The sequence below is a fragment of the Brachionichthys hirsutus genome, chromosome 6 (genome assembly GCF_040956055.1).
Source record: "Brachionichthys hirsutus isolate HB-005 chromosome 6, CSIRO-AGI_Bhir_v1, whole genome shotgun sequence".
In the NCBI taxonomy this organism is placed as follows: domain Eukaryota; kingdom Metazoa; phylum Chordata; class Actinopteri; order Lophiiformes; family Brachionichthyidae; genus Brachionichthys; species Brachionichthys hirsutus.
Genome location: NC_090902.1, coordinates 15,785,104 through 15,806,165, shown reverse-complemented (window position 1 = coordinate 15,806,165; position 21,062 = coordinate 15,785,104). Strand labels below are relative to the sequence as shown.

Genomic DNA, 21,062 nt, shown 5'->3' with positions numbered 1-21,062 from the left:
GGACAGACATATGTCTGACCGGCTGGGTTGAGAATGAGAGACAGCGGTAGAGAGAGACAGCAGTCGGAAGACAGACACACAGAGAGAGACGGCAGTAGGAAGACAGAGACACAGAGAGAGACGGCAGCAGGAAGACAGACAATGACGGCGAAGGAGAGACAGACAAGGACAGGTAGAGTCAAAAACAAAGAGAGGGAGAGAGAGCTGGGGGGACAAAAACATCATGTAACATCGAGGCTGCTGAACAAGATACTGACGAAAGAGCTGCTAGTTAAAGCTATTAATGCTAATGCTAGTTGGTGTGGTTTCCGTCCATGTCATCGTCTGATTGAGCAGGAGACGGGAGTGTCTCCTGCTGAATGCAGCGCCGGCGTCCTCCACCACCTCCATCTGGCCACTGCCGTGACTGGACAACTGTGTTAGCTGATTCCTGCCAAATGTTAGCATGCTAACCCGCTGGGTACGATGTGCCGTTTATGATATATGAGGGCCAATCCCAATGTCTCTCTATAACCTTAATCCGTCACCTTCCAGTGACCCTCACTTGCTGCCCCGTCCCCCTAAACAGAGTTAAGAGCAGTTAGTGGTGGAAAACGCAATCGAGGAAATGACATGTCCCTCGTCACGCCATCAGCAGTCGGGCTCATGACACGATATTCGGCTCAGGATGCGATACTTATTTACAACTACTAGCATCGCAGCTAGCATAGCTAGCGTGACTTTCAACTCTCATCTACACGTTGAGATCAGCAGCCAGCGGACCTCCTCCACTCACCACCCAATGGTTGTAATGTCAGCATCCCCGTCACCATGGGACGCGAACTCAACGTGGCTCACGCAGTTCTCACCGTCCGCCCACCGTGCTGTCAGTCAGAACACGGCACGGCTACACGGAACACGGGGGTTTGAATGGGCTTGAATGAAGATCAATACTCTCAGTGTACATATCCTTGACTCAGTGGATTAGTTACGTTCACAGACATTTCTAAATCCAACAGGCCACTCCCACAGCAGATTTCAGATCAGATACCTGGTCTGCTTAGAAAGCCTTTGTTCTGGTTTGAGGTCTGTGAATGGATCCTCTTTAGAACTTTTGCTCATATTGTTAGTTAAGGGTAAAAATCTAAAACATTATTGTGTTGAGTTTAAAAGGGTCAAAGAATTCTGTGAAAACGGGTCCAAACTGTGGCCTTCACCTGTGCTGTATTCTGCAGAGTTTCTGCCCACATCCAGACCGAAATACAAGATAAACAACATCTTTATCTACCCCCCCCCCCCCACACACACACACACACACACACACAGCAGCAGCTATACACCTGCCTTCCCCCCACAGCGCTACCGTTATGTTTACCTTTCATTTTCTCCTGATCTTCAGTCACTATGTTACGTCATTGTGGTGTGACTGTTTCTTCATTGTTTCCTCGTCATCAGTTTGTTCAATGGGCAGCAGCAGCAGTAGTCGGCTTTTTGGAACGTTGGCCCAGTCACTGAACAGCACCCAAACAGACCCGGACCAGGACCCGGACCTAGACCCGGATGAGATCGACCCAGACCAGCTGCTCAGAGAGTGTGAGGAGGCGCTTCAGAGACGTCCGGCCCGACCACAGAGGAAGCTGGTCCACCCGAACGGCACGGAGCCCTGCAGCCACGAGCACAACGCCTCCATGCGGGTCATGCAGTGGAACATCCTGGCACAGGGTGAGGGTCTGTGGATGCAGCGGAGGCTTTGTGAGGACTCCAGTGGTCGGCACGCTAATGTCACGTAGCGATCGGTCTCGGATTACTGCACCGTAGTAACGGGTAGTAGCACCGTAGTAACAGGTAGTAGCACCGTAGTAACGGGTAGTAGCACCGTAGTAACGGGTAGTAGCACCGTAGTAACAGGTAGTAGCACCGTAGTAACGGGCAGTAGCACCGTAGTAACGGGCAGTAGCACCGTAGTAACAGGTAGTAGCACCGTAGTAACGGGCAGTAGCACCGTAGTAACGGGCAGTAGCACCATAGTAACGGGCAGTAGCACCATAGTAACGGGTAGTAGCACCGTAGTAACGGGCAGTAGCACCGTAGTAACAGGTAGTAGCACCGTAGTAACAGGTAGTAGCACCGTAGTAACGGGCAGTAGCACCGTAGTAACGGGCAGTAGCACCGTAGTAACGGGCAGTAGCACCGTAGTAACGGGCAGTAGCACCGTAGTAACGGGTAGTAGCACCGTAGTAACAGGTAGTAGCACCGTAGTAACGGGCAGTAGCACCGTAGTAACGGGCAGTAGCACCGTAGTAACGGGTAGTAGCACCGTAGTAACAGGTAGTAGCACCGTAGTAACGGGCAGTAGCACCGTAGTAACGGGCAGTAGCACCGTAGTAACGGGTAGTAGCACCGTAGTAACAGGTAGTAGCACCGTAGTAACGGGCAGTAGCACCGTAGTAACGGGCAGTAGCACCGCAGTAACGGGCAGTAGCACCGTAGTAACGGGTAGTAGCACCGTAGTAACGGGCAGTAGCACCGTAGTAACGGGTAGTAGCACCGTAGTAACGGGCAGTAGCACCGTAGTAACGGGCAGTAGCACCATAGTAACGGGCAGTAGCACCATAGTAACGGGTAGTAGCACCGTAGTAACAGGTAGTAGCACCGTAGTAACAGGCAGTAGCACCGTAGTAACGGGCAGTAGCACCGTAGTAACGGGCAGTAGCACCGTAGTAACAGGTAGTAGCACCGTAGTAACGGGCAGTAGCACCGTAGTAACAGGTAGTAGCACCGTAGTAACGGGCAGTAGCACCGTAGTAACGGGCAGTAGCACCGTAGTAACGGGCAGTAGCACCGTAGTAACAGGTAGTAGCACCGTAGTAACGGGCAGTAGCACCGTAGTAACAGGTAGTAGCACCGTAGTAACGGGTAGTAGCACCGTAGTAACGGGCAGTAGCACCGTAGTAACAGGTAGTAGCACCGTAGTAACGGGCAGTAGCACCGTAGTAACAGGTAGTAGCACCGTAGTAACGGGCAGTAGCACCGTAGTAACAGGTAGTAGCACCGTAGTAACGGGCAGTAGCACCGTAGTAACAGGTAGTAGCACCGTAGTAACGGGTAGTAGCACCGTAGTAACAGGTAGTAGCACCGTAGTAACAGGTAGTAGCACCGTAGTAACAGGTAGTAGCACCGTAGTAACGGGCAGTAGCACCGTAGTAACGGGCAGTAGCACCGTAGTGACGGGTAGTAGCACCGTAGTAACGGGTAGTAGCACCGTAGTAACGGGCAGTAGCACCGTAGTAACAGGTAGTAGCACCGTAGTAACGGGCAGTAGCACCGTAGTAACGGGTAGTAGCACCGTAGTAACAGGTAGTAGCACCGTAGTAACGGGCAGTAGCACCGTAGTAACGGGCAGTAGCACCGTAGTGACGGGTAGTAGCACCGTAGTAACGGGTAGTAGCACCGTAGTAACGGGTAGTAGCACCGTAGTAACGGGTAGTAGCACCGTAGTAACGGGCAGTAGCACCGTAGTGACAGGTAGTAGCACCGTAGTAATGGGTAGTAGCACCGTAGTAACAGGTAGTAGCACCGTAGTAACAGGTAGTAGCACCGTAGTAATGGGTAGTAGCACCGTAGTAACGGGTAGTAGCACCGTAGTAACGGGTAGTAGCACCGTAGTAACGGGTAGTAGCACCGTAGTAACGGGCAGTAGCACCGTAGTAACGGGTAGTAGCACCGTAGTAATGGGTAGTAGCACCGTAGTAACGGGTAGTAGCACCGTAGTAACGGGTAGTAGCACCGTAGTAACGGGCAGTAGCACCGTAGTAACGGGTAGTAGCACCGTAGTAACGGGTAGTAGCACCGTAGTAACGGGTAGTAGCACCGTAGTAACGGGTAGTAGCACCGTAGTAACAGGTAGTAGCACCGTAGTAACGGGTAGTAGCACCGTAGTAACAGGTAGTAGCACCGTAGTAACAGGTAGTAGCACCGTAGTAACGGGCAGTAGCACCGTAGTAACAGGTAGTAGCACCGTAGTAACAGGTAGTAGCACCGTAGTAACGGGTAGTAGCACCGTAGTAACGGGCAGTAGCACCGTAGTAACGGGTAGTAGCACCGTAGTAACGGGTAGTAGCACCGTAGTAACGGGCAGTAGCACCGTAGTAATGGGTAGTAGCACCGTAGTAACGGGTAGTAGCACCGTAGTAACGGGTAGTAGCACCGTAGTAACGGGTAGTAGCACCGTAGTAACGGGTAGTAGCACCGTAGTAACAGGTAGTAGCACCGTAGTAACGGGTAGTAGCACCGTAGTAACGGGTAGTAGCACCGTAGTAACGGGCAGTAGCACCGTAGTAACGGGTAGTAGCACCGTAGTAACGGGCAGTAGCACCGTAGTAACAAGTAGTAACACTGTAGTATCAGGTGTAGTAACACTGTTTACTTTACCCAGGTGTGTGTTTGGTGGACAAGATAGTCGCACCTGATTGTAAGAACAGCCATCATTCCATTGGGCACCGTGGCGGGGGGGTTACATGTGGTGGCTCCTTGGGCCATGTACACACGTAGCCGGGGTTTCTAAACCGAATACCCTTCCCCCTTTCACACATAATAATAACAATAATGCGTTGGTTTTATAGAGCGCACATTGTGCATTATTCATTCACTCTATGCTTGGTGGTGGTGAAGCTACTAGCCACAGCTGCCCCGGGGTAGATACAGCTGCCCCGGGGCAGACCGACAGGAGCGAGGGTGCCAGTATGCTGCCCTCCTGAACACCACCAACATTCACTCGCTCACGACATTCCCACAGGCAATGTGGGTGAAGTGCCTTGCCCAAGGACACGACGACAGTGTACACGTGCCAGAGCCGGGACTCGAACCACCAACCTCTCTATCATAGGACGACCCGCTCAACCACCTGCGCCACCGTCCAAACCATCCAATCAGAACGCTCGGCCTCTCGTCGTCCCTTTCGCAAAACATGAAACATGTAGCCAGGCTCGATGGTGGCAGAATTACTCCTAAATGTACTTCTGGAATATAAAGTCAACAAGTAAACAATAAGCGCTAAGTTCTGAAGTATCCGTGCTGCTTCTGAACGAAGGCGCGTCGCACACATATGATGTCACAGCAGATTGTGTTGCAGCAGAGACGTTTCAAAAGTAGAACTCCGGTTAAGGGCGTCCGGACGCGTCAGACGGTTGGGCGTGGATGACGGGCCGAACCGCAGAAACATTTCTTGTTTTTTGGAGACGCCCGGCTACGCGTGGCCTTCGTCTGGGCAGAACCTTTGGTCCGGTGCTGACCTTTCTCTTTCTGTCCAGCTCTCGGGGAGGGGAAGGATGGCTTCATCCGCTGTCCGCTGGATGCTCTCAACTGGCAGGAAAGGAAATACCTGATTCTGGAAGAGATCCTAACCCATCGCCCCGACATTCTGTGTCTACAGGAAGTAGATCACTACTATGACACCCTCCAGCCAATCATGGCCAGCCTGGGTTACCGTGGCAGCTTCCTGGCCAAGCCATGGTCTCCTTGTTTGGATGTAGAGCAAAATAACGGTCCTGATGGCTGTGCCCTGTTCTACCGCCGCTCTCGCTTTACCCTGCAGGCCACGGCTCACCTGCGGCTGTCGGCGAGGATGTTGCCCACCAACCAGGTGGCCATCGTCCAGACGCTGAGCTGCCAGGTAACAGGCCAGCAGCTGTGCGTGGCCGTCACCCACCTGAAAGCTCGTAGCGGCTGGGAGAGACTGCGGAGCGCCCAGGGCGCTGACCTGCTGCAGCGTTTATCCAGCATAACGTCGCGAGGAGGCAGCAGAAGCCAGATGGGGGCGACGCGGAGCGCTCGTCCTTTGGTGGTTTGTGGGGACTTCAATGCAGAGCCCACGGAGGACGTTTACCGGCGCTTCAGCTCCTCCCCCCTGGGCCTAAACTCTGCATACAAGCTGCTGAGTTCGGACGGACAGACAGAGCCGCCCTTCACCACTTGGAAGATCCGCCCCGCTGGGGAGAGCCGCGGCACTCTGGACTACATCTGGTACACCCATGATGCTTTGCGTGTGCATGGCCTGCTAGACATTCCTACAGAGGAGCAGATTGGCCCTGCCCGCCTGCCGTCTTACCACTACCCATCCGACCATCTATCACTGCTCTGTGACATCAGCTTCAGCGAGGAGCCTCATAGGCTGATGTAAGCTATCTGGGCCAATAAGAATGCAAGCAACACTGTGCATTTAATGTCAGTCAGAGAGAGGAAATAATATTATTATAATATTATAGTATAATATAATACGTTATTATATATTATTCTATTATTATATATTATTATTATAATAATATTATATTATTTTATATTATTATTATAATAATATTATATTATTTTATATTATTATTATAATAATATTATATTATTATTATTAGAATATTATATTATTAGAATATATTATATTATTTTATATTATTATAATAATAATATGATATTATTATATATTATTATAATAATAATATTATATTATTATATATTATTATAATAATAATATTATATTATTTTATATTATTATTATAATAATATTATATTATTATTATTATTATATTATATTATTATTAGAATATATTATATTATTTTATATTATATTATAATCCTATATTATTATATTATAATATAGTACTATAATATCCACTGAGCTGTGACCTGCTGAAATTTGGGGAATGAACTGCATTTATTTATCGTTTCAATTACAGAAGACATTTCATTTTCTAACCGCTTATTCCGTTATCGGGTCGCGGGCCAAGCTGGAGCCAATCCCAGCAGTCAATGGGCGAGAGGCGGGGGACACCCTGGACAAGCCGCCAGTTCATCGCAGGGCAACATAGAGACAGACAACCAGCCACACACACACTCACACCTACGGGCAATTTAGTGTCACCAATCAGCCTAGGCTGCATGTCTTTGGTGGAGGGAGGAAGCCGGAGAACCCGGAGAGAACCCACGCAGACACGGGGAGAACCCGGAGAGAACCCACGCAGACACGGGGAGAACCCGGAGAGAACCCACGCAGACACGGGGAGAACCCAGAGAGAACCCACGCAGACACAGGGAGAACCCGGAGAGAACCCACGCAGACACGGTGAGAACCCGGAGAGAACCCACGCAGACACGGGGAGAACATGCAAACTCCTCACAGAATGGCCACAAGCCGGAGACGAACCTGCGACCATCTCGCTGTGAGGCAACAGTGCTAACCACTGCGCCACCAAGCCGCCCTACAGAAGACATCATATCTTCATATTATTCTCCCTGCTTCCTAGAAGGTAGCGTTCCACACCCCTTGGGGGGGGAGGGGGGGGTCTCTGCTTGATGGTGGGAGTTGTGACGGTTGTGCTTGGATTCAGTTGTGGCATTTGTTTTCCTGGTCCTTTACTGATGATCTCACGATGTTTCTCTGAATGTCTTTTTTGTTTGGCTGTTGAGAAATAAACGTAACCGTCACGCTGTGGTTGGATCATTTCAGTCCCCGTGACCCGCTCATCATCTGCCTCTTCTGAGGTTAGTGCTGCTGACCTCCAGGCCGGATTACAGTTAACTCTCAGAACGAGTTTTGATTGGTGCTGGAGTGGTGGATCTGGCATGCGTGAAACCTCCACCTAAGAACGGGGCAGCCATCCCGGACCCAACAACGGCAACATGAGCCCCCAGATCACCCCAAGCAGCCACAGCAACCCGAGAACGACCACCATGGCCCCCCCAGAGCCACACGCAGAAGAACCAGCCCAGGGCCCGGGAGCGACCCCCGGGGCCCCACCAGAGCCACACGCAGAAGAACCAGCCCAGGGCCCGGGGGCGACCTACACCAACACAGCCGACGAAACCTAGGCCAGCGCAGCGGCGCCGGCCCGGCGTCCCACCAGCACCCAACACCACGCCCCCCTCCCAGAACACGCCCACTTGGATGTGTGATACAAGGGAGATATTCATTTAACGTACATTCTTAAATGAATAACTCTTCAATAGCTTATATTCACTTCCCAACGGCTTCTCGGCTTTAGCGAGTCAGGAATGTTGAGTCTGTCTCGGAGGCGGAGCCTCAGCAGACGCTCGCTCGGTGAATCGGTGCAGCATCAGTATTCTGTAACTGAATATTTCGTTTGTGCAGGTTCATTATTAGTCTGCATTGTCTTGATATGTAATGGTGATATGCTACGTGACCAGTAGGGGGCACTACAGGATCACAGACGGAGCACGAGGAATGATAAAGACGTGCAGCAGCCAGAAATGAAGCAGCTCTCTGCTCTCCTGGATTAAAACCTCAGGAGGAAGAGGAGGCTACAATGTTCTATTCCCCTTTGTGAGTTATTATTAAAATGTTACAGAAAACGTGTTCCTGAATTTACTTGTTTTTATCTCGCGTGTTACACGAAGGCCGTGATTCTACAGGCCGCACAAGGTGCCCTTTTTCCCACTGAGCACCTGCCCCCAAAACGACTGTGCACGCCCCTGACCAGGGTTCCATCAAACATCGTATTAAACATCCCTTCGGCTCCTCGAGGCCGGTCGTAGCTTTTCCTTGTTCCTTGGTTCTGGGTTCTGGGTTCTGGCCCACTGCTCTTGACTTGCAGACTTGCATTTCTCTCTTTGTTCTGGACGGCTGCCGCTGCAATAGTTGCAGCTTGTGATGGGTGTACCCTTGAGCCTGGATGTGTAGCATGCACAGCGGTAAGTACAGCAACAATACACAACCGAGTATTAAGCCGAATGATTAATGTCTGGAAGCAACGGATGGACACTGGACCCCATCAGGTCTTTTCGTCATTTCTAGCTTTCTAAGTAATCCTGCCAACAGGGGGGGACAAACAAACCATTGGTGCATAAAGACAACAGAGGACATGGTCAAGTCCTCTGGACCGTTGGACTATCTCATCATCAGTTGGTGAGCGACCAAAACAAAGCGAGGGTCCCGTGAGGCTGCAGCCTCTCGGGCCGGGGGCCATCATGGTCCCGCTGGGGGACGGGGACGGGGACGGGGACCGGTCCGGGACGCTGGAGCTGGAACGTGGATGTGCAGGGTGACAGGTTTGACCTGAACGCCGCTGCAGTTCACGCCAGCCGCCACTCTGTGGCGTCGCAACACACACCGCCGTAAGAATCTCATCATCCAATCAGCTCCTCGACACGTCCGACCAGTAAGACGCTATCGCTATCGCTAACAAACGGGCTAACGACGGCTCGCATTTAAAGACAGGCACCATTAACATGCTGGATAAACTTCACGTTTTAAACGTTACTCCAGATGTTTCCAGAGCGACTTTCCAACACGACCGCGGACGGAACTTTGACGAATCCTATTTCGTTAAAACCACTTCTGGAAAGTTTCCTTCAGATTTATTTGGTTTTGTTTTTAAGTAGCACATTTTCCATCACTTTTGTTTAACCAACCAGATGATTTCATCATCGGTCGCTCCAAAGTGTTCACACGTGGACATGGACCCAGTAGCAGCGCCCCCTAGTGTCCCGACCTGCAGCTTGGAACCAGCAACCGTCTTTGGCTGAATAACACAACTTCACGCAGCTTTTTATACTTGTTTTTTTTAATAATACATATTTAAGTAAAATCTACTTCAATACACTGGTAGTACAAGAGAAAAATAGTATATTATACTTCAGATGTGTAACACACCGTTGCCTTCTCTCCTCCTGATGCAGTAAAAAGACGCGACAGTGCTGTTAGGACGAGGACAAACACGCAAACGAAGGGACTAACGCAACCTGGCGAGTATCAAAAATCATCTTTACACTTTTGTTTACAACAAACCCTCGTCAGGCTTTTATGTTACATTCCGATACAAAAGACTGCTTTCATGTCCAATCGAAGGCCGCCCCAGTTCGTCACACCAGTCCCTTTGATCCTCTGTGGGCTTTCATCACCCTTCAGACCAACGTCAGCCTGAGCCAATCACAGCGCACCTCTGCTCTGTCTGGGGGGGGGTCCTGCACTTCCTGAGCAGTGTCCACAGTCACTTCCTGTACCCCCCCCAGTGGCCCGGCTCAGGGTAGAGGTCTCAGGATGACAGGGTCTGTGCCAGTACTGCTGGCGGACTGGAGGGAGGCGTGGTCTCAGATGCTGCCTTGGGTTGGCTGGGGGCTGTGGGCGGGGCAGAGTGAACAGACAGCTGTGGGAGGGGCTGGGCCACCGCCGCCGGTTTAGCCAGGATGAGCTGCTGTGGGGGCCGCACTGCCGTTAGCTGCACAGTGGATGCGGGGGTGGGCTTGGTGCTAGCCTGCGCTAAGTGTGTAGCAATAGGTTTAGCGTGGATGACCTGCGTGACCTGCGTGACCTGGCCTGACGGGCTGGACTGCATCAGCGCTGCCAGCTGATTGGCCGGGATGGTGATGATGGTGATCTTGTCCCCCGCCTTGGAGCCGGCCGACAGCATGGTGGGGAGGGCCTGAATGACCAGTTTGGGGGGGGCACTGGTTGACGCTCCCGCGGCGAGGACAGAGGAGTTTAGCGTCACCTGGCCAAGCGAGTTGGTCATCACGAGTGGCATGGCTCGGATGGGCCTGCAGGGGGACAGGGGGACAGGGGGACAGTCACGCGGCTGCAGGGACGTCGGGACACGCACACGCACACACACACACACACCTGCTGGCGGCGCTGCTGGGGATGACAGTGACGTAGGTCTGCTGAGGCTGGGGGGTGCTGGACGAGTTGCTCAGGCTGATGGACGCCTGCTGGCTGGACATCACGCCCTCACCGTCCTCCACCTCGTCTCCGTCCTCCTCGTCTTCAATGACCCGGATGTTCTTGGGCATGTCTTTGAACTGGTAGGCCAGGCGTTGCCCCTCCACCTTTGCCAGGATGCCGCGCTGGTAGTAATACCTGCACACACACACACACACACACACACACGACGGTCTGGGGGACGGGACGGGACGGGAGCAGGCGTCGGGGGGAGGAGGCCTACCTCAGGGCGCGGCCCATGGTCTCGTAGTTCATGTCAGGCTTGTTCTTGTGCTTCCCCCACAGGCGGGACACGGCCTTGGAGTCCACCAGCTTGAAGATGCCCTTGTCCCTCTGCATCCACTTGATGTACCTGGGACAGGTGTTCTTGTCCTGCAGCAGCTCCAGCAGGAACTCCCACAGGTACGTCGTGTTGCCTTCAGGACACACATCGTGACACCATGAATGCCTGAAGCCCCCCCCCCCCCCCCCCCAGTGAACCCAGTGGAGCGTTCCAAACTGGCCCTTTGCTGCCACCTTGTCTGAAACTTACAGCTGGTGTCAAAGACAAAGCAAGGACATTGAGGACGGAGGAGGACCAGGGAGGACACGTCTCCGTGCTGCTGCCCTAATAAAGCAGGTGTCCCGCTGCTGGGACCTCTACAGGCCACGCCCCACTCCGAACAGACAGGTGACAGAGCGACCGACCACGCCCCCCTCTGAACAGACAGACAGGTGACAGAGCGACCGACCACGCCCCCCTCTGAACAGACAGACAGGTGACAGAGCGACCGACCACGCCCCTCCGAACAGACAGACAGGTGACCGACCACGCCCCACTGAACAGACAGACAGGTGACAGAGCGACCGACCACGCCCCACTGAACAGACAGACAGGTGACCGACCACGCCCCTCTGAACAGACAGACAGGTGACAGAGCGACCGACCACGCCCCACTGAACAGACAGACAGGTGACCGACCACGCCCCTCTGAACAGACAGACAGGTGACAGAGCGACCGACCACGCCCCTCTGAACAGACAGACAGGTGACCGACCACGCCCCTCTGAACAGACAGACAGGTGACCGACCACGCCCCTCTGAACAGACAGACAGGTGACAGAGCAACCGACCACGCCCCTCTGAACAGACAGACAGGTGACAGAGCGACCGACCACGCCCCTCTGAACAGACAGACAGGTGACAGAGCGACCGACCTTTCCCCTCTCGCTGTCTCTTCTTCATGCCCAGGTCAAAGGAGCCGTTGGAAGCAGGCTGGTGTGTCTTCGGCCTTCGTCCACCTTCAAAACAGACACAGCTAAGTGTCCATTCAGAGACAGGAAGACACCCACATTCACACAGGACACTACTGCGAGACAAACCTGTCCTGTGGACAGATTCTGTTAGTCCATTGGACAAGTTTGTGTGAATTATGAATCATCGAGACAGCAAGAGAGAGACAGACAGAGAGACAGACAGGCAGAGAGAGAGAGACAGAGAGAGAGAGAGACAGAGAGAGAGAGACAGAGAGAGACAGAGAGAGAGAGAGAGACAGAGAGAGACAGACAGAGAGAGAAAGAGAGAGAGACAGACAGAGAGAGAGACAGAGACAGAGAGAGAGACAGAGAGAGGGGGGGGGGGGGGGGGCTACTGCCAGGACTCCAGACATGGTCGGTGAGAGACTCTCCACCAGCTAGCTCAGTTAGCTCAGTTAGCTCAGTTAGCTCAGTTAGCTCTCACTGAAACACTGACCTCCTCTCTTCTTCTTGGCGGCTGGTTCACAGTCAGCAGCGATGGGGAAGGAGTCGTCCTCCTCCTCGATTGGTCCACACTCTGTAGACACCTCCACCACGGTCTCCATCATCACGTCCTCTGCTGCAGGTACAGCAGAGCATTGAAGCAGCAGGGGGAGCCACGCCCTGCTCTCTGAGTAGCCTTTAATGCTAGCCTAATGCTAACCGCTCCTTCAGCCTGAAGGTAACCTCAGAGTAGCCTTTAATGCTAACCTAATGCTAACCGCTCCTCCTTCAGCCTGAAGGTAACGTCAGAGTAGCCTTTAATGCTAGCCTAATGCTAACCGCGCCTCCTTCAGCCTGAAGGTAATGTCAGAGTAGCCTTTAATGCTAGCCTAATGCTAACCGCGCCTCCTTCAGCCTGAAGGTAACGTCAGAGTAGCCTTTAATGCTAGCCTAATGCTAACCGCGCCTCCTTCAGCCTGAAGGTAACGTCAGAGTAGCCTTTAATGCTAGCCTAATGCTAACCGCGCCTCCTTCAGCCTGAAGGTAATGTCAGAGTAGCCTTTAATGCTAGCCTAATGCTAACCGCTCCTCCTTCAGCCTGAAGGTAACGTCAGATTAGCCTTTAATGCTAGCCTAATGCTAACCGCTCCTTCAGCCTGAAGGTAATGTCAGATTAGCCTTTAATGCTAGCCTAATGCTAACCGCTCCTTCAGCCTGAAGGTAACCTCAGATTAGCCTGAAGCCGTGGGCCTTCACACGATTTTATTATGTTTGCCTAATGATAATAAAGAATCTTGAATTTTCACTAGTTTGTGGGCTGATTATTTTTAGTAACGCATCATGTGACCTGGTCGTTTTTCAAAATAAAACACCCGTCAGACTAATAATCAATACAACGGAAACCATATAAATGAGTTATTCTTTCTGTGTAGCCCGGTAACAAACGCCTCAGGGACCGGTACCGGTCCGAACACCGATGAAAGGCACAGACAGCGGTGCTCAGATCAGCCTACGGTCCCCCGTCCCCCAGTGGACAAAGTCCTGCTCACCTGTGTTGCGTTCGTTGTGCAGTCCTCCAGGAGACTCCATGTGGAGAAGAGCCTCGGCTGCTTCAAAGGTTTTGTCAAAGCACACCATGTCATGACCCGACATCTCCACTGAGAGCAGCAGAGAGAAGGCCGTCAGTGCGCGCGCGCACGCACGCACGCACGCACACGCACACACACACACGCACACACACACACACACACACACACACACACACACACACACACACACACACACACACACCTCAAGGAGCACAGACCCCGCTTCCTGCAACCACAAAAATTTTGAAACGTTCACTTCCTTGTTTGAGACATGCCAGTCTGCTCCTCCCTTCCGGTTTCCTGTAAGTTGGCCTGAATTTTAGAGGCCATTCCTGCCAGCAGGGGGCAGCCTACTCATGCCAGACACTTCAGCCGCTGCTCAAGAGGAAGAGCGCGCTACTCTATGCGCAGGTACTAGTGTGTACCCAGAGACGGGGATCATTTACACAGAACGACGCTAGCTAATAGCAACGCCGCCAGCTAATAGCAATGATGCTAGCTAATAGCAACGCCGCTACGGAGCAGACTTTGTGCCCCAAGTCAGAAACGCTTCTGAAACCAAAACCAAGTTCAAGGCGGGCCGTTCTTCTTCTTCCTCTCACGCACGAGCCGGAGAGCAGCGAGCACACACACACACACACACACACACACACACATCCTGCCGGAGCGCTGCCAGACATTCTTGAAGACACAAACGGCTCACCCGTCTCAGCCACCTCCGTGACCACTTCCTGCTCCTCCGCCACGTCCTGCATCAGGTAGGTCCCGTCGTCGTAGACCAGGACCTGAGCCGAGTAGCACTCCTCCACGTGGGCGCTGGGGACCTCCTCCACTATCACAGCGGGACAGCCGTCCTCCTGCAGCACCACGCCCTCGTCCTCGTCCACGTCCACGCCGCCCTCCACCATCACCGCCTCAATGTCCTGCTGAACCACCTCTTCCTCGTCCTCCTCCTCGTCCTCCTCAGCAGGCTGCTGCTCACACTGAACGCAGAGAGAGTCAGAGTCACCGTTACCGTGCTGCTGACACGAGCCAATCAAATCCATCTTTACGTCATTTCCTTCAAATACAAAATAAATATTGTAGCCGGGAAATCGACTGCGGTTTCACGAACGATGCGATAAAACGATGACTCCCCCAAACCCCAGTGGATGTAAGAGCCATCGATGACTCCCCCAAACCCCAGTGGATGTAAGAGTCACCGATGACTCCCCCAAACCCCAGTGGATGTAAGAGCCATCGATGACTCCCCCAAACCCCAGTGGATGTAAGAGTCACCGATGACTCCCCCAAACCCCAGTGGATGTAAGAGTCACCGATGACTCCCCCAAACCCCAGTGGATGTAAGAGCCATCGATGACTCCCCCAAACCCCAGTGGATGTAAGAGCCATCGATGACTCCCCCAAACCCCAGTGGATGTAAGAGTCACCGATGACTCCCCCAAACCCCAGTGGATGTAAGAGCCACCGATGACTCCCCCAAACCCCAGTGGATGTAAGAGCCATCGATGACTCCCCCAAACCCCAGTGGATGTAAGAGCCACCGATGACTCCCCCAAACCCCAGTGGATGTAAGAGTCACCGATGACTCCCCCAAACCCCAGTGGATGTAAGAGTCACCGATGACTCCCCCAAACCCCAGTGGATGTAAGAGTCACCGATGACTCCCCCAAACCCCAGTGGATGTAAGAGTCACCGATGACTCCCCCAAACCCCAGTGGATGTAAGAGTCACCGATGACTCCCCCAAACCCCAGTGGATGTAAGAGTCACCGATGACTCCCCCAAACCCCAGTGGATGTAAGAGTCACCGATGACTCCCCCAAACCCCAGTGGATGTAAGAGTCACCGATGACTCCCCCAAACCCCAGTGGATGTAAGAGTCACCGATGACTCCCCCAAACCCCAGTGGATGTAAGAGTCACCGATGACTCCCCCAAACCCCAGTGGATGTAAGAGTCACCGATGACTCCCCCAAACCCCAGTGGATGTAAGAGTCACCGATGACTCCCCCAAACCCCAGTGGATGTAAGAGTCACCGATGACTCCCCCAAACCCCAGTGGATGTAAGAGTCACCGATGACTCCCCCAAACCCCAGTGGATGTAAGAGTCACCGATGACTCCCCCAAACCCCAGTGGATGTAAGAGTCACCGATGACTCCCCCAAACCCCAGTGGATGTAAGAGTCACCGATGACTCCCCCAAACCCCAGTGGATGTAAGAGTCACCGATGACTCCCCCAAACCCCAGTGGATGTAAGAGTCACCGATGACTCCCCCAAACCCCAGTGGATGTAAGAGCCATCGATGACTCCCCCAAACCCCAGTGGATGTAAGAGTCATGGAGAGGACCGGCAGTGGAACCTCGGTTCTCGGTTCAAGAACCCAAACTCTCTTTCCCACAATAACTCATGTAAACGAGATGAATCTGTTCCTGCCCCACGAAGCGTTTCTCCTGCTCGGGTGGCTCCGCCTCCGGCCCCCTCGCCTCAGGCCGCCGTTCTGCTCTCTGTCTGCAGCGCCGCTACTTTCTGTGTGTTAGCGAGAACAGCAGCCGCTCCCCCAGAGGGACGGCGTTCTCTCGTCTCGTCTGTCCTACGATCACTCGCTGTTACATGCATCTGCAGTGCTGCGGTTTGGGGGGGGGGGGGGCACGTTCAGATCGCATCGCGGTCCAGATCAAGTCATGTGACTAATAAGGTGTCACACCGCAGGTCAGCGGGGTCAGGCCTACCTGCTGGGGCTCCTCCACCACGGTGACGTACTCCACAATGTTCCCCCCCCCATCTGACACCACCACAGAGGTCATCACTCATTCCTGTCAGGACGGCAAGATGGAGAAGATGAGATGAGAAGGGTTTCATTTCCTGTCCCGTGTGCGTGCGTGTGCGTGCGTGTGTGTGTGTGTGTGCGCGTGAACATGCAGGAGGTGGGGTCACGCCAGAGAGACGAGTTCACTCCAGAGAGACGAGTTCACTCCAGAGAGACGAGTTCACTCCAGAGACGAGTTCACTCCAGAGAGACGAGTTCACTCCAGAGACGAGTTCACTCCAGAGAGACGAGTTCACTCCAGAGACGAGTTCACTCCAGAGAGACGAGTTCACTCCAGAGACGAGTTCACTCCAGAGAGACGAGTTCACTCCAGAGACGAGTTCACGCCAGAGAGACGAGTTCACTCCAGAGAGACGAGTTCACGCCAGAGAGACGAGTTCACTCCAGAGAGACGAGTTCACTCCAGAGACGAGTTCACTCCAGAGAGACGAGTTCACTCCAGAGACGAGTTCACTCCAGAGAGACGAGTTCACTCCAGAGAGACGAGTTCACTCCAGAGACGAGTTCACTCCAGAGACGAGTTCACTCCAGAGACGAGTTCACTCCAGAGACGAGTTCACTCCAGAGAGACGAGTTCACTCCAGAGAGACGAGTTCACTCCAGAGACGAGTTCACTCCAGAGACGAGTTCACTCCAGAGACGAGTTCACTCCAGAGACGAGTTCACTCCAGAGAGACGAGTTCACTCCAGAGACGAGTTCACTCCAGAGACGAGTTCACTCCAGAGACGAGTTCACTCCAGAGACGAGTTCACTCCAGAGACGAGTTCACTCCAGAGACGAGTTCACTCCAGAGACGAGTTCACTCCAGAGAGACGAGTTCACTCCAGAGACGAGTTCACTCCAGAGACGAGTTCACTCCAGAGACGAGTTCACTCCAGAGACGAGTTCACTCCAGAGAGACGAGTTCACTCCAGAGACGAGTTCACTCCAGAGAGACGAGTTCACTCCAGAGACGAGTTCACTCCAGAGACGAGTTCACTCCAGAGACGAGTTCACTCCAGAGACGAGTTCACTCCAGAGACGAGTTCACTCCAGAGACGAGTTCACTCCAGAGAGACGAGTTCACTCCAGAGACGAGTTCACTCCAGAGAGACGAGTTCACTCCAGAGAGACGAGTTCACTCCAGAGACGAGTTCACTCCAGAGAGACGAGTTCACTCCAGAGACGAGTTCACTCCAGAGACGAGTTCACTCCAGAGACGAGTTCACTCCAGAGAGACGAGTTCACTCCAGAGACGAGTTCACTCCAGAGACGAGTTCACGCCAGAGACGAGTTCACTCCAGAGAGACGAGTTCACTCCAGAGAGACGAGTTCACTCCAGAGACGAGTTCACTCCAGAGAGACGAGTTCACTCCAGAGACGAGTTCACTCCAGAGAGACGAGTTCACTCCAGAGACGAGTTCACTCCAGAGAGACGAGTTCACTCCAGAGACGAGTTCACTCCAGAGACGAGTTCACTCCAGAGACGAGTTCACTCCAGAGAGACGAGTTCACTCCAGAGACGAGTTCACTCCAGAGAGACGAGTTCACTCCAGAGACGAGTTCATTGCTTCTGATACCGAAGGGAAACTCATGGCTGCTCTACAGGACAGAAGATCAGACGCTCTGGTCCGGAGCTCGTCGCTAGGACGACGCTGCGCTCGCTGCCCTGCTCAAGGAGGAGCCCAGAGGCCCAGTTTACCTGTCCAGGCTGAGTGAGAAGGTACGGCAAGCCCAGAGGCCCAGCTGTTAAACGTGTGAGTTTCAGAGCAGCTCGTCGTTGAGATCAAACTGTAGAGACAGAGCGAGGATTCCCGAGGAGACGCAACAGACAACGTAAATGACTGACTTGCCACTGTTCCACTTTATTCCCCTTTATTCTTTGTTCCACTTTGTCCCACTTTATTCCACTAAATGTCAGTCCTGCTGCGCGTCACGGAAAAGAGGCGCGATGGAAGGAATCAGTAAATAATCATGACTCTTTTCTGGGATGTTCTGCTGCTGTTCAGTTGTAATAATGCGCACTTCGGCTTCATGCAGTTACATTCCAGACGCAGCTTTCTGGTAGTTGTGCCTAAACATCGAGGGGCGAGTACCCGGAATCCAAGCCGAGAGCGGCTCTATGGCAAATGAAGCTAACGGTGGCTGAGTACAAAATAAACCGCGACTGCTAGCTGGTGTTTACTGAACGACTCCGGAGCAGCAGCTCAATATTCCCCAGCTAAACACAACGCTTCCGCTATTCTTACATAAACACACTTCCACCTACCACAACTGCAGCTAATTGCATAGAAGCTACACCGCACCTTCCGGTCTACAATACCGTGGGAAAATAACAGCGCATTCTCCCTTTAAAATGACAATAACAAACCCCCATAACTAGTTAAACTGTTAGCAAAGGCTAACAAAATAGTTACCGAAACAGTTAGCGGCTAGCTAGCTAATGTGTGTATACATGAAAGGTCACGGGTCGAGAAGAGAGCGGCAGGAAGAGCACATTCCGGCACCTGTGGCGAGTTTCCGGTCATTATTAACCATTATTAGTCAACCCGGTGTCGAGTCCTCTCCTTACCTTGTTTTGCTTTTGCTAGCGAAAAGTTAGCTCCACGGCTAGAAGTAGCTGGGCCTGCTGTTAGCTGACGGTAGCCAAGTGGGCTAGGCCAAAGCGCTAGCTCCGCTTCCGCTTCGTCTTTGACCCTCGATGACCCCGCTGCATGAGATCCCGCACGTCCGTGCTTAGATCTTGTGCGTGAACGCGGACGGAGGCCCGGAAGTTGTGTTTAGATTAGCGCTAGTTGCTATCCTTTAGCTCTCCTTTAGCTCTCCGGCTCGCCGCCTCTTCGCCTCAAAGCACAGCCCTCCGTGACGTCACGGGAACAAATGCGTTATTTTCCGCCACCACAGAGCTTCTTCTAGTCCCGCCCCTTTGTGTTGTGATTGGCTAATACAAACTCCAGCCATCCTTCTCATCGATTTTATTCGAACAATGTCTAAATGAAAGGTAAGACATGCGTGACGTCACGGAGGCTGAGGCGGATGCTTTGATTCACCTGCGAGCTAAACGCAGGTCTGACTTTAGGAGCGAACACCTTCACTTGTGGCTTGGATTTAATCATTACCTGGAAAGGCTATGACATCAGACCAGCCAATGTTCATTCTGGTCAGCAGGGGGCGCGCTGACTCAGCGATGACATCATTAAATAACATTTTATTGTAACTTAAGCCTCATTCATTTTACCTTTTACCTGTAAAAGGCTTTTACATGTCATTTATATTAGCTCACACAAACACTCCAGCCGCTCCTGGCCCCGCCCCGCTGTCTAATTTTAGGACCCATCGTGGCCCGCGGGTCAAAAGGTTGCCCGCCCCTGATCCAGAACGTTGATCTGCCGTAGACAGTCCGCGTCACGTTTCACAGGAAAATATTTCCCATCAATTCTGTGTATTTTTCAAATCGATTTTTGCCATCCATCCACCCAGAACAGTTATTTCTACTCCCCATAATAATCCATCATCTCATGTTCCATCGAATTAATCTCACCATTACTGCTGCTCACTCGAAAACATTGATTTAATTTGTGCAGTATTTCGATTAAAGGTACGGTTAGACTACAGTACACAAACGTAGGTTTTATTGATAGAAAGTTGGCAATGAGAATTTGCCTTATAAAGAAATTATGCTTAGATGTTTAATTTATATATTGATCAAGAAATCTGCTGAAAAATCCTTTGTTTTTTGTTTAGTCCATTCTTTTCGTTGTTGCTTTGTGGGACCTAATAAGAATTCACTTTCATTGAAAACAGATCAAAGACAATATCTGAAGTGGTGCCTCATCAGCTTCATGGATTTTAGGAAACACGCTCATTCTGAATGTCAGCGGCGTCTTTAAAAAGTCGGACGCCCTCTTTATTCAGCCAAAGGGAGAGCAACAGTAACGAGAGCCAATCAGAGCAGCGGAAAGCTGCCCGGGAGCAAGATCAAAGCCTCAGTTCAAACGACCACCAAGCTAACGACAGAGGAGACCTTCCTGATGATCGAACAGCAGGGCAAAAGAACGCCATTCCCCCATCAGCAGCGGCTCCTGACACGACGAGAGGGTCAGCCAGGACCTCTCCCGTCTCCAGTAGGTGATCAAAGAGATCAAAAAGGACAGGAGGTCCCTAAGGTCTGACCCTCAATACGAAGGGTTCCACCTTCTCCAGGACTGCGTTCCTCGTGTTCTCCAGAATTTCTATACTTTGATTTATAATGTCATAGCAACCGTCAAGGGAAACGTTAAATGCTATGACATCACGAATGTGGGTGTGGCCAAAAGAGAATCATGAACTCCAAGAAAGCAGTTTTTCAGTTCCACAAGTTAAGCACAGAACAAGATGCTCCTGTGATCAAACGATGAAAGGCTACTCTACACGGTCCTCAAGCCGCTCCGTTGTGCCCCCCCCCCCCCCCCCGTGGAATGAGGGTCCCACCGGAGGAGGCAGTGGACACGAAAGAACTGGACGATGAAAGGAAGTCCTGTTCAGCTGGGACCATCGCAGACGGGTCCACAAGGACACGCCGACCCGAGCACTGCACAGCGTGACGAGGACAAGGCCCATTAGCATTAGCATTAGCATCGTAGCCTCTGGATAATCCTGGCATATTTACATGTTCATTAATATGCACCGTCCCTTTGAAATAAATCTCGTTTTTGTAAGGGAGCTTCTTCATTCTAATCACTGAACAATCTACAGAAATGATG

At 52.2% G+C, this 21,062-nt stretch overlaps 2 protein-coding genes across 2 annotated transcripts; one reads left to right on the top strand and one right to left on the bottom strand.

Annotated features, from left to right (window-relative positions):
* The first annotated feature begins 1,421 nt into the window (after positions 1-1,421).
* nocta (nocturnin a) lies at positions 1,422-6,157 on the top strand. The gene is made up of 2 exons (XM_068740458.1): positions 1,422-1,701; positions 5,289-6,157. The coding sequence occupies exons 1-2, from the start codon at positions 1,443-1,445 to the stop codon at positions 6,155-6,157; spliced, it is 1,128 nt and encodes a 375-aa protein (XP_068596559.1). The 5' UTR covers positions 1,422-1,442.
* A 3,387-nt stretch (positions 6,158-9,544) lies between these two features.
* Positions 9,545-19,187, bottom strand: elf2a (E74-like factor 2a (ets domain transcription factor)). Its single transcript, XM_068740326.1, has 9 exons — positions 18,893-19,187; positions 16,243-16,326; positions 14,213-14,492; positions 13,471-13,578; positions 12,435-12,557; positions 11,900-11,983; positions 10,926-11,118; positions 10,604-10,840; positions 9,545-10,521 (listed from the first exon to the last, which is right to left on the bottom strand). Exons 2-9 carry the CDS (start codon positions 16,315-16,317, stop codon positions 10,020-10,022), a joined length of 1,602 nt encoding a protein of 533 aa, XP_068596427.1. The 5' UTR covers positions 16,318-16,326; positions 18,893-19,187; the 3' UTR covers positions 9,545-10,019.
* Between the last annotated feature and the right edge of the window lie 1,875 nt (positions 19,188-21,062).

Bases quoted from the DNA above. Each gene is read 5' to 3' on its own strand.
- nocta (XM_068740458.1), top strand. From the start codon at position 1,443: ATGGGCAGCAGCAGCAGTAGTCGGCTTTTTGGAACGTTGGCCCAGTCA. The intron at 1,702-5,288 runs GTGAGGGTCTGT...CTTTCTGTCCAG, and splicing joins GTGGAACATCCTGGCACAGG to CTCTCGGGGAGGGGAAGGAT.
- elf2a (XM_068740326.1), bottom strand. From the start codon at position 16,317: ATGACCTCTGTGGTGGTGTCAGATGGGGGGGGGAACATTGTGGAGTAC. The intron at 13,579-14,212 runs GTGAGCCGTTTG...TGCTGCTCTCAG, and splicing joins CACGGAGGTGGCTGAGACGG to TGGAGATGTCGGGTCATGAC. The intron at 11,119-11,899 runs GTCGGTCGCTCT...TGTGTCCTGAAG, and splicing joins GAGACAGCGAGAGGGGAAAG to GCAACACGACGTACCTGTGG.